This window comes from Periplaneta americana, chromosome 14 (assembly GCF_040183065.1).
Source record: "Periplaneta americana isolate PAMFEO1 chromosome 14, P.americana_PAMFEO1_priV1, whole genome shotgun sequence".
NCBI lineage: Eukaryota > Metazoa > Arthropoda > Insecta > Blattodea > Blattidae > Periplaneta > Periplaneta americana.
Genome location: NC_091130.1, coordinates 159,376,462 through 159,390,451, shown reverse-complemented (window position 1 = coordinate 159,390,451; position 13,990 = coordinate 159,376,462). Strand labels below are relative to the sequence as shown.

At 36.8% G+C, this 13,990-nt stretch overlaps 1 protein-coding gene across 2 annotated transcripts in view; it reads left to right on the top strand.

The window, feature by feature from the left end:
• Positions 1-13,990, top strand: part of frc (fringe connection) — a 267,265-nt gene that overhangs the window by 152,676 nt on the left and 100,599 nt on the right. For both annotated transcript variants that reach the window (XM_069846482.1, XM_069846483.1), the window contains exon 2: positions 3,851-3,924. In XM_069846482.1, coding sequence (XP_069702583.1) covers positions 3,897-3,924 — 28 coding nt within the window. In that variant the 5' untranslated portion in view covers positions 3,851-3,896. The remainder of the gene's footprint in view (positions 1-3,850; positions 3,925-13,990) is intronic.

Genomic DNA, 13,990 nt, shown 5'->3' with positions numbered 1-13,990 from the left:
CGAGCCTATAATGGTAGTAATTAAGACGCGAGTATGTTTATGAAACGAGCGCACGCTCGTTTCATAATTTTCATACGAGCGTCTTAATTACGTACCATTATAGGGAAGTTTCATACGACTTTTTATGCTCGACTATATTTCTAACTTGAAATTATTCATAAGTATTCTTGTTATTATCTGACTGGGGAGCGGAACTGACCTTGTGAATTATCTCGTAAATTGTGAGATGTGCGCAGACGCGAAAGTATTGATTTTTTCCGAGGAACAAATGTCATTGACCTTGATATAATCTAGAGAGTAAAATAAACATTAATCTTGATATAACCTTGAAATTGATTTACACATTGAAAAACGAAATTACAAATTTAATTTATTTGAATATTATTTACAATTAACGCTAATTATTATAGTAACAGAACATAACCTTCTGCGACAGTATTGGATTTCCAGCCTCCGTGACGTTCCGCTAGTTGTCTTTCGATTGCATATCCGAGAATAATCGATACTTGCTACAATGGTGTTTTCTGATTGGTGGAACACCTGAACTTTAATGAATAGGTGTACTTTAATGAGGTACATTAAAGGGCTGCTACCAGGTGTATAATTACTACATTTCGGCATGGTCGAGCATAAAAATCATAGTGCTATAATTTCGTAAAAATGTTTGGATCTGGCCTGTTTTGATGTTATACTACACTTTTGTTTCTATTTTATACAAGACAGCTTACAATGCATTTTAAGAGCTGTACAAATTACATATAATGAAACATATGTGACTGCAATAATTTAAATCTCGCCGCACGTTAAGACCTGTCACCTCGTGCAGTGTTCATCACTATCACCGTTAGCACCATCATCTTGAAAGTCTTTCATAAAATTGTATTTCCTCCATAGATTTCCATCCATTTCCAAAGTGAGTCTTCTTATCTGCCGGTTTCTTCAGCTCCTACAGGTAGAAATTCTGGCTGATTCTATCCCAGGGTCTTTCCATTAGTTTTATATTGTAGTTTTATATTTGTTAAAGAAATTAACAACTTGCGTTTCTCAAAATTATTTAAGATGTGCCTACTTTTCTTTCTTTCAGTCGATAATCCGATATGCCCTAATTTTCTAGGGAAATGGAACCAAAATTGGAAGCGTCTTGATTTTACAAAAGAAAGCCATTAGAATTTTATGTAAATCAAACTATCTGGAACATTGTCGGCCACTTTTCAGAGCATCACGGATTTTAACAATCATAAATTTGTATATATATGATCTAGTACTTTACACTCGACAAAATATCGACAATTACTCATTAGTGGCCAATATACATGATCATGGAATTAGAAATTAATATTCCATATTGTAGATTACACAAGAGCAACACAAACTTTTTAATTATGGGGATGAAATTATATAATAAGCTCCCCAGTCAATATTATAAATTACCAATCAATAGCTTCAAAACTAGATTTTACAATTGGTTATTAAATAATCCTTTTTATTCTGTTGCTGAGTTTTTCAACACAAATTTGTATGAAATTGTATTTTAATAAATAAGTTTAATGACAATTTAGTTAGTTTTCTTTAATTTAAAAGTTTCAAATTATTTCATGTTTTCATTGTATTATTTCAATTTTACTGTTTCTTTTATTAGTGTTTTTAAAATGTATTTATATGTTTTTCAATGTATTCTGACGAAGCCTAAAACTGTATGTCTAATGGCCAAATAAATTGAATTGAATTGAATTGAATTGAATTATCATTTCAAAATCGGACGATCAGTTCTAACGTCTACAGTAACTGTGGCTCCCTACGAACATTGATTGTTTACTTTTTGTCCTGGTGACTGTTATTGGTTTTACTTAAGATTTCTTGAAGTGAAGGCTGGCAGCATTTGCAGTACATTCTGTAGGCTTGTACGCCATCTTGACCTGCCAGACTCAGCAAACATGTTTTCATATTCTTCCCGATTGGAATTTTGTTGTCTCTGCCATTGTATTAGATTAGAGCCCATACGACAAACTCCGACAGAGAAAAGAAAAGATTTGAATGGCTAGAAATTTGGTTAGTATTGGAAGTGGGGACAAATTTATTGCAAATATAACACAAATTATATTAGTAGGGTATCTTTATATTACATTTACTAAGATTGGTCTCGGACGTTAACAGCTTTGCAATGTAAGCTATATAGTAAATGATAAGTAATATATGTACGAGTATAGAATGCGGACACCAGTGGGACAGTGATAGACATGTTTAAGCTTTTTTTTTTACTTGGTTATTTAACAACGCTGTAACAACTACAAGGTTATTTAGCGTCGGTGGAATTGGTGATAGCGAGGTGATATTTGGTGAGATGAGACCGAGGATTCGCCATAGATTACCTGACATTTGCCTTACGGTTGGGGAGGAAAACCTCGGAAAAAACTCAACCAGGTAATTAGCCCAAGCGGGAATCGAACCCGCGCCCGAGCGCAACTCCGGATCGGCAGCCAAGTTCCTTAACCTGCCTTAACCGACCGAGCTACGCCGGTGGCTTGTTTAAGCTCATATGTTGTTAACTGACTTCACAGACCCCAATTTCCCTATCTCAGAATGTTCTGTACAGCATTTCCATATTTCCTGTTTAATTTTTGGACGCTTTTACTCAATCACTCTGTACTTACTTACTGGCTTTTAAGGAACCCGGAGGTTCATTGCCGCCCTCACATAAGCCTGCCATTGGTCCCTATCCTGAGCAAGATTAATCCATTCTCTATCATATCCCACCTTCCTCAAATCCATTTTAATATTATCTTCCCATCTACGTCTCGGCCTCCCTAAAGGTCTTTCTCCCTCCGGCCTCCCAACTAACACTCTATATGCATTTCTGGATTCACCCATACGTGCTACATGCCCTGCCCATCTCAAACGTCTGTATTTAATGTTCCTAATTATGTCAGGTGAAGAATATAATTCGTGGAGTTCTGTGTTGTGTAACTTTCTCCATTCTCCTGTAACTTCATCCCTTTTAGCCACAAATATTTTCCTAAGCACCTTATTCTCAAACAACCTTAACCTATGTTCCTCTCTCAAAGTGAGAGTCCAAGTTTCACAACCATAAAGAACAACCGGTAATATAACTGTTTTATAAATTCTAACTTTCAAATTTTTTGACAGCAGACTGGATGACAAAAGCTTCTCAACCGAATATCAACAGGCATTTCCCATATTTATTCTGTGTTTAATTTCCTCCCGAGTATGATTTATATTTGTTACTGTTGCTCCCAGGTATTTGAATTTTTCCACATCTTCAAAAGATACATTTCCAATTTTTATATTTCCATTTCGTACAAAATTCTCGTCACGAGACATAATCATATTCTTTGTCTTTTCGGGATTTACTTCCAAACCTATCTCTTTACTTGCTTCCAGTAAAATTCCCGTGTTTTCCTAATCGTTTGTGGATTTTCTCCTAACATATTCACGTCATCCGCATAGCCAAGCAGCTGATGTAACCCGTTCAATTCCAAACCCTCTCTTATCCTAATGGCATACTCTAGAGCAAAGTTAAAAAGTAAAGGTGATAGTGCATCTACTTGCTTTAGCCCACAGTGACTCATTCATCCTGTATATATCGAAACGTTTAACTATAGGATAATATATTTCAGAAATCATTTCATACATCTTATGAACATCATGCCGACTGCTTGTAATTTATTCAAACATGAATACCTGATATTGTTCTCTTTTCGCCATTGCCATGTGATATTTTGGTCCTGAACCGCTCAAAATATTTTTCTTGGAAAACTAGGTTCACAAACATAGGCTTTAACCCTTTCCTGTCTGTACAGGACAGTATTAACAATTGAATTTTGTTTCGCAGGGTGCGTGCTCTGCCAATCAGCTGATGGATCGCCTTCACTCAACAAATGGCTGGATACTCACAGGCGGACAGAGGTACAGTGAACGTCAAGTTCTTATCAGTCTTTCCGGACCACCTTGATCCACATGTTTCAGTTTGGTAGTCACTAAAACATATTTTATACTCGTTGAAGATCTGCATAATGTAGGGAATTAAACTTCCTTAATAAATTTACAGCGACATAAAATTTCAGTTTTAGTTATGAAATATAATCTGAAAATACATAAATTCGAAGTTATTTACGTTATATCATACTGTGCTGTGAGAAATGAAACTAGTTTGTTAGACTTACCATAAGCTTTCCAATGGAATGATCGATGTTGCTTTGCGAACTCTGGTTGAATTATAGATACTCTAAGCTGCAAGTACAGTAGAACCTCTATTATCCGGGGTAATGAAGGGGACTGACTGAACGGTTAATCGAAGAAATCGGATAATCCGTACCTTATAACGTTTTCATAAATTAAGTGCATAATACAGTTTCGTAATTTCCTCCGTGGTCTTGTGTTTTAACATGTCAGGTAATGGATCAGAAATTCACTAATTTAAGTCTGGTTTTGAATGACGGGTTTTTAAGAGCCAAGGAAACCTTTATGACGACTCTCTGTGAAAAGATAGAAATAGTACAGGTCTCATGTTGTAGATTTACATACTTATTACAATTTATATTTGTTTTCAATTAAATCGTGCACAGTTGTAATTCCTATTTCGTATTCTGTTGCGATGAACCACAGTTTCTCTTTTCTCAGACCACTCAGTTACTTGCACTATTTTTGTTAGCAGAACTTCTTTTCTTTGGAAGGTATTTTGCATTGCATTTAGGCCCCTCGAAAAGTAGACCACACTGTATAAGAGTAAAAGTTTGTAAAAGAGAAACATTGTAGAAAAAATTCGTACTAATATAATGTACGGCACTTCATATTTTTTCTGCGGCAAAAAGAGAGAGAGAGAGATACAGTCGAATAATGCACCAATCGGTTAATAGGGTGACGGAAAATCGGGGTTCTACTGTATTTCCTGAACTTGAAGTTTATTTTTACATTTTAAATATCAGTGGAATTCAGGAAACATCGGGATATATGGGTAGTGGATGATTACCATAGGAACGTTGTAGGAAAAACGATTTTTAAACTCCAATCAGTAGAAAATTGTAATAATTCCAACAGTCCCTCCTGATGGTCAACAATTATTTGTCATCAAGAAGAAATTTTTCGTACAACTGTTTTCTCCATCGGGATACGTACCCAAGACTTGCCAGCCAAGACAAGCTTCTTATTCCTGTTAGACTCTGTGTCTCAAAAGTCTGAGACAAAATTATTCCAGTAAGCTGATAAAAATCAGAGAACGTGATGAAGTTAGTTAAAATACAGTTTGGAAAGACACCTTGGTTCCGCGGACCACAGGTTGGGGGCCGCTGGTCATTGCATTAATAGTGACATTACGATTGTGTACGACTCATTTTTCCCTAAAATAGCTGAATTACGGTGGGATGTAGTATCCAGATGCACTCATACAGCTACAGTCACTTTTTTATAACGTGAAACGTTCACGCCCTTAACAATATGACCATACTTTATGTTAATATAATTCAAGCGTGCTACGTAACGTACACAAATGGGGTGATTAGTAAATGCGGGAAGTATAAATACACAATAGTTAATTTAACTTAGCAACTTGATAATTACAGAGTAATCGGTTTGCTGAATAGAGGTTATAAAATTCATATCAAACTCTTGCATACAAATTTATATGCATTTTATGACAACTTGCTAATTGAAGAACAGAATAGATTTCGCAGAGGAAGATCTTGTGTCGATGGCTTCTTTGTGCCGAAATTCTTAATAGGAAATTATGGAGAATGTAATTCAGGGACACAGTTGGCATTCATAGATATCACGAAAGTTTTTGACATAGTAAATATAGCAAAATTGATGGATATTTAAAAACAGATGGAGCCTCCAATTATAGATATAAGGGTGTCTACACCGAAATGCACTGTTTTTATTTTGCTTTCAATGCCAAAGAAATAAAGATAAAGGAATTTTAAATTATTCCAGCTGGAATAATTTTGTCCTCAATTTCCATATTAGATTTAACATTATGTGCATTAGTGATTAATATCTTTTAAAGGCTTTAAGTTAATTTTAAACTAGTATCCTTCAAAGCTATAAATAAAGATTAAATTTCTTTAAGCCTTAGTAACCAATTTACTCCTTCACAAATATACGTCGTATGATGTATTAAGTTCCTAACAAAACACACACACACACTGCCATGTTAGCCCCTGTGTTAACACGAAGGAAATCCAGGAATGGTACCAATGACCTCCACAATTCGGACTCGGAGGAACATGATCAGAGAAGACTGTCACAAGAACGACCTACCTGGACATGCTGCAGCTGTAAGCCTATCTCCAGGTTGTAGTTTCAACAAGATGGTGCTCCACCCCACTGGTCGCTGGATGTGCGAAGCGCATTTCCAGGGCGTTGGATAGGACGAGATGGACCCCTGAATTGGACTCCACGTTCTCCGGACATCAGGCCGCTGGATTTCTTTGTTGGTGCTGTATGAAGGACAGGCTGTACACCACTAAAGTACAAGTCCTTCTAGACCTCTGTGCCCGGATTGTGGAAGCCATTGTTGGAGTGGGCCTGAACGGAAATCGAACACAAACCAGACATCCATCGTGCAACCAAAGGGGCTCAGATGGAAGTTTGTGATTTTTTGTTACAAACTTAATCCCTCATGCGATTTATGTTTGTGGATAAAATTCTCTTATCTTTATTTCTTTAGTATTGGAAGGACATTTCGGTGTAGACACCCTGTATAATAAAGATATTTGAAGACCTCCTGCGAAAAGGATGTAGCCTTGCATAAAATTAATTAAATATGTGACTTAGGTGAAAAAAGTAATTTTTAAGCATTCGTTTATAATAAATTATTGCGTGGAATAACTGAATAAACTCGTATCCTTGATCAGTCAAATGGTTCTGCTACTAAATAGAGGCCTAACGAAATATGCGCCTCAAATTATTTCCCTTTGGCCTGAAACGTGTATTACGAATTGTTGGTTACATCTTATTCCGGAGACGTCTTCAACTATATCTGTCAGAATAACATTGGGAACTCCCAGAGCGAATAGAAACAAATCAACCAAGGAGTAAGACAAAGGTGCAGTTTATCACCAGTACTTTTTAATATGGATGTATATAGTATATAAATTCTTCAATAAATGAATGGAAAACAAAAATCATTGACGCATTACATGAACAGAAATTTAAATCTAAATATTGTAGGCTACTCTTTGCCGACATCATGGTACTGTGTGGGGAATCAGAAGATAAACTATAACATTCCACTTATCAATATGAACTATGGTAAAAATTAATATAACATGAACATTTCTACTAACAAAACAAAAGTGAAGACTTTCTAAAGCAAATACCCCATTAGAGGTAAAATATGTGTATACGAGTACAACAAACATATAGAATAAATAGCTTCATTTAAATATCTGGAATACAACACATTACGGAAATGAAGGCAATATCGCAACAAAAATCCTGAATTATGACAACGCCATGAGTATCATTAGTCAGGTCTTCAAACCTTCACTAGTCCGAAAACATACAAGAGTCAGGCAGGGCATGTGAGACCCCAGCCAACCTCTGGGTGCGAAGTCTGGACAGTACGTAATTGTGACAGGTCAGAATTGTGGCTAGCGAAATGAAATGTTTGCGTCGTACAGCAGGTATGTACGATTAGATAAAAGAAGAAATGCCGACATATTTAAAAATAAATTTTGGTTTATTTATCGACTCCTGCAACTGCCGAGGTTGTATCAGCGTCGCCGGTGTGCCGGAATTTTGTCCCGCAGGAGTTCTTCTACATGTCAATAAATCTACTGAAATGAGCCTGTCGTATTTAAGCACACTTAAATTCCATTGACCTGGGCCGGGATCGAACCCGCAACGTCGAGCACAGAAGCCCAGAGCTATACCAACTACGCTACCCAGGTCGACACCGACATATTGGAAGAGTTAGATCTGCTATAGAGTGTATTGACTCGTGAGAACAGCATGTCCAAAGAATAGACAGATTCTGTTTACCCCCTCAACTCCTGAATTATCGTCCTAAGGGCAGAAGGTCACTGGGAAGGCCAAATAAACGCTGGAGAGAGATCGTAACAGGCCATTGGCCTAATACATGACAGGCTGAAGAAAAAGAAGAAATTAGTGTACTTGTAAAGTACTTAGCAGTGATATTAATTTCCAAATTAATCCAATTTTCTGTAATGAGATGTTATTATTATTATTATTATTATTATTATTATTATTATTATTATTATTATTATTATTGTTGTTGTTATTAATATTATTATTATTATTATTATTATTATTACTACTACTATTACTTACTTACTTACTGGCTTTTAAGGAACCCGGAGGTTCATTGCCGCCCTCACATAAGCCCGCCATTGGTCCCTATCCTGAGCAAGATTAATCCAGTCTCTATCATCATATCCCACCTCCCTCAAATCCATTTTAATATTATCTTCCCATCTACGTCTCGGCCTCCCTAAAGATCTTTTTCCCTCCGGCCTCCCAACTAACACTCTATATGCATTTCTGGATTCACCCATACGTGCTACATACCCTGCCCATCTCAAACGTCTGGATTTAATGTTCCTACTTATGTCAGGTGAAGAATACAATGCGTGCAGTTCTGTGTTGTGTAACTTTCTCCATTCTCCTGTAACTTAATCCCTCTTAGGTCCAAATATTTTCCTAAGCACCTTAATCTCAAACACCCTTAATTCTAACTTTCAGATTTTTTATAGCAGATTGGATGATAAAAGCTTCTCAACTGAATAATAACAGGCATTTCCCATATTTATTCCGTGTTTAATTTCCTCCCGAGTATCATTTATATTTGTTACTGTTACTCCAAGATATTTGAACTTCTCCATCTCTTCAAAAGATAAATTTCCAATTTTTATATTTCTTTTCGGGATTTACTTCCAAACCTATCTCTTTACTTGCTTCCAGTAAAATTCCCGTGTTTTCCCTAATTATTATTATTATTATTATTATCATCATCATCATCATAATCATCATTCATTACATTTTTAAGCAACTGGTTGGAGTCATATTAATGTGTGAATTGTTTCGACTATCGATTGCATCGCTATCTCCAGACCAGCGTTCCTCATATCAGATTGGTGCGTTTGACTTTTTCCATCATTCCTGAAAGTGCTTAACATGGTAACCGAAACACCCTGTTTAAATCTCTTGGTCGCAGTGCAGTGAACTTTCTTCTTAATACTTGAACCCAAGCCCGCTAATTTCTTCTCGCTGCTCTCAAAGCAATTGTAAAGGCTCATTCGCAATGAAAATTAAACATAACGTAAGCGTTAACTTAAGAATATAAACGTTACGGTAAAATCAAGATCATTCACGATGGGAACATAAACATAACAGCAAACATACTTGGTAACCATGGAAACATAACAACGACGCCATTTCCTCATATTCTGTCGTATACTTCAGCGCTCCACGATTGTGTTCTGTTTGCAAATCACGTAAGCATAAGCATGAAAGTTTGGAGTTTGCAAACTTTCATGTTAACGTCTTATGGTAATGTTTATGTCAATGCTTATGTGAATCATTGTGAATGATCCCATTTGGTAGCCTGGGCGCAAACTTCTGTGTTTATGTTACGGTTATGTTTAATTTTCATTGTTAATGGGCCTTTACAGCCTCAGTACCGCTCACCACGTGGTCTTGGAGTACAGCCTACACTCCGCTCTTTGTGACAATTTTTTGTGTAAGTTGCCATTAAGGGCACGAGCCTGGACCTATTGTTACCATTGTCATAACGACTCAATTCAGCAGGTGATGATACGTTACATTGCATTATATAAACATCATTGTAATTTCACGCATGACCTGCTTTGTTTCATTCCTGATTGTACGGTTTATATCGCTGCCCAGCGTATTTATAACTCCCACTTCTGTGTAGTTTACGTAACTCTAGGAAAGTTTTTATGTAAAGCGCAAGTCATGTTAACATTGACATTTTTCAGCCTTTTATTATAACCAGGCTATGAAGAAGATTTGATAGCTTTCGGCCGTGTAATGTCTCCCAACTGTTACAGATTTCATCACGAGTGTTGGAGGCGTGCACAAGTTTGTTTCTAAATTTGACTCCATTATTCGAAGATAGATTCAGGATAACAGAGAGCGTTTGGAATTGAACGGGTTACGTCAGCTGCTTGTCTATGCGGATGACATGAATATGTTAGGAGAAAATCCACAAACGATTAGGGAAAATACGGGAATTTTACTGGAAGCAAGTAAAGAGATAGGTTTGGAAGTAAATCCCCAAGGGCCGTATTCATAGACATTTTTAGCGCGGGTTTCCGGTGGATGATCAGCGTTTTTCGTATTCATAAACCAGTGTTAGCGATAGGATATGATTTTAATTCTGTACAAGTAACCAGTGGATAGCCGGGGTTAGCTTAGTACGCTCGTAGCGCGTGCTGCGAAATGTCTATGAATAGCACCCTAAAAGACAAAGTATATCATTATGTCTCGTGACCAGAATATTGTACGAAATGGAAATATAAAAATTTGAAATTTATCTTTTGAAGAGGTGGAAAAATTCAAATACCTGGGAGCAACAGTAACAAATATAAATGCTAGTCGGGAGGAAATATGGTAAATGCCTGTTATTATTCGGTTGAGAAGCTTTTACCATTTAGTCTGCTATCAAAAAATCTGAAAGATAGAATTTATAAAACAGTTATATTACCAGTTGTTCTGTATGGTTGTGAAACTTGGACTCTCACTTTGAGAGAGGAACATAGGTTAAGGGTGTTTGAGAATAAGGTGGTTAGGAAAATATTTGGGGCTAAGAGGGATGAAGTTACAGGAGAATGGAGAAAGTTACACAACACAGAACTGCACGCATTGTATTCTTCACCTGACATAATTAGGAACATTAAATTCAGACGTTTGAGATGGGCAGGGCATGTAGCACGTATGGGCGAATCCAGAAATGCATATAGAAGGAAAAAAGACCTTTGGGGAGGCCGAGACGTAGATGGGAAGATAATATTAAAATGGATTTGAGGGAGGTGGGATATGGTGATAGAGACTGGATTAATCTTGCTCAAGATAGGGACAGATGGCGGGCTTATGTGAGGGCGGCAATGAACCTCCGAGTTTCTTAAAAGTAAGTATTCGAAGATATATTGCTCGAAATACCTGTGTAGTGGAAATTTTTTATAATCTATTTTGGAGACTTGATTTCATTGTGATTTACGTTAATTTAACTGCAGTCCAATTTTTATTAAAACACAGGTATCCCATCTAACTGTACCACTGCGTGTTCAGTTTTGAAAGGGAGCTTCCAGAACTTTCTTTTATGTTCATGACGCCATAGGTTTGTTGGCTTAGCGTAGCCAAAGACGGACCATTTTACATATTTAATCATTTTTGGTACTTTCGAATGTCTGAGGTTCGAAATGAGTATAATTGGTTGTAATAACAACATGAATAACATTTATTTCTGTTTTTAATACACAGCTGCATTCATTTGTTGACAGAACAGAAGAACAATACCCAATGCTATCAACAGACATGGCCTACTTCGATTATCTATGCCTTGAGGGTTTAACTCGCTCCGTGATGCTGGCCTCATGGATAGGCTATTATAGGAGCGAGGGCAGGAAGCTCCCTTTCAACACTGAACACGGGGTATAGGCCTACATCTGCGTAATGTGGCTTTAATAAACTGAGAATCAAGGCTGTTTTAGCAAAATTAGTATCTATAGGTTTGCATTCCATTGAAAATTCTCCAGTGCAAGGACGTCAATTGTTGGGTAATTACTGTTGCAGTGTATCCCATTAACGACAAAGAACATGCTGTTATTGACTGTTACCTTCATGTTGACAGATAAAGATCACAAAAATAATATCTGCTCTTCCTCCTACACCAATCAACTCCGAAGAGATCTTGACAGCTTTTTAAGTCTTCCTTCTTCTGGACTGTACTCAACAACAAGATGGCTGCTATTTTACTACAATTTCTGTTTGTAAAGGTTAATTGGATGTGATTACAGTATGTGATAACTGGCGGTCATGTTATGCAGTAGGTATCAATCTATAGATCCGCAGTTTCTGACAGATGTGTGAGTGCCGATAGCAATATGCTCCTAGTATCACTTTACACACTCATTATTACACTTTCTGAATGACACCGATCATCTTTCATCGTGCACATCTGTATCATTCAGAATTACTAGCGACAATGTTCATTTCCAACCACTTGATTCCGAAGATAGAATATCATCGAAATGATAGCCGTCCAAATCTTGGATTTAAAATATCGGCATCCTAATTAATTCAAATGAACAAAAAAGAAAATGTAAATTAATGTTAAAAATACATAATGAAATTTTAAAAAAGAATATTCTGCGAAAAGATTTGGTAGCTATCAAAACGATAAAAATTTATTGAAAATAAATAATGTACATTGACAGACAACAGACTTTTCCAAAATGCCGTGCTTTTATTCAGTTCGTAAAGTCATACCAACTATATATTTTTTTTTTGCGTGAAACTTTATTCTCGAGTGTCTAATGAATAAAACGTTAGGAAAATTTCAACATTTGACGTCATTTGCTTAGCAACGGTAATAAGCTAGTACGCCACATTATTCTATACAATAAAATAGAACATAACGAAAGACAAACAGGAATGAACGGTTGCATCGCGGTTAAGGCATATTACAATAACCTGGAAGGTCGTGGGTTCGATTTCCGATGGTATCATGGATTTTCTTTATCTAATTCTTCAGCCGCATTATAGCCATGGGCTTCACCCAGCCTTAACAGAAGTGGGAAGCAGGGGTGTTTCCTGGGGATAAATACGCCAAAACGTAGGGCGGACATCTCTACTGCTACTAATGCCGATTTCCTGCAAAGGTAGAGTCTTAACCTCCAGATACCTTATGGGGCTCCATGGCCTGCAACTTAAAATATAGCCACACAACAAATTAACATACACAAAAATTTGTTGCAACAAAATACAACGCAACATACCAATATGCGACATAAAAAATCTGACACAACAAAATACGTACAACACAACTTCTCACGTAGGTAGTAGATATATAGAACTGTGATGTTCAGACATGGACACTTAACCACCGAGGTATAAATGATATCTGCCTTCTTTGTAATGAGAAACAACTGCAGAACGCCGATTTGCATCTTATGCAATTAATCCCTATTGCAGTATAGTACATTATGCAACGAGCCTATAATGATAGTAATTAAGACGCGAGTATGTTTGTTTATGAAACGAGCGCAAGCGAGTTTCATAATTTTCATACGAGCGTCTTAATTACCTTTATAGGCAAGTTTCATACGACTTTTTATGCTCGACCATATTTCTAACTTGAAATTATTCAGAAGTATTCATTTTATTTGTATCTGACTGAAGATCGGAAGTGACCTTATGCATAGCTCGTGAATTGTGAGATATGCGCAGACGCGAAAGTATTGATTTTTTCCGAGGAACAATAATGTCATTGACCTTGATATAATGTAGAGAATGACATGAACTAATTTTGATATAACCTGGAAATTGATTTGGAATTGAAAAACGAGATGACAAATTGAATTTATTTGAATATTATTTACAATTAACGCTAATTATTATAGTAACAGAACATAACCTTCTGCGACAGTATTGGATTTCCAGCCTCCGTGACGTTTCCCTAGTTGTCTTTCGATTGCATATCCGAGAATAATCGAAAACCTGTACTTTAATGAATAGGTGTACTTTAATGGCATGCATTAAAGGACTGCTGCCAAGTGTTTAATTACTACATTTCGGCTGGTCGAGCATAAAGTTCACTAAATATACCAGCGAATAATTCTGGTAAGTGCACGGCACCTTCGGGCATTGGGACGCCAAGGTCCATGGAACTAGCCGCATTCCTCTGGTTCTGGACTGCAGACGGTGCCAGCACAGCTGCCCCATTGTTATTATTCTGTGAGTTCTTCGCCAGCACGTGAAGGTATTCCTGGCT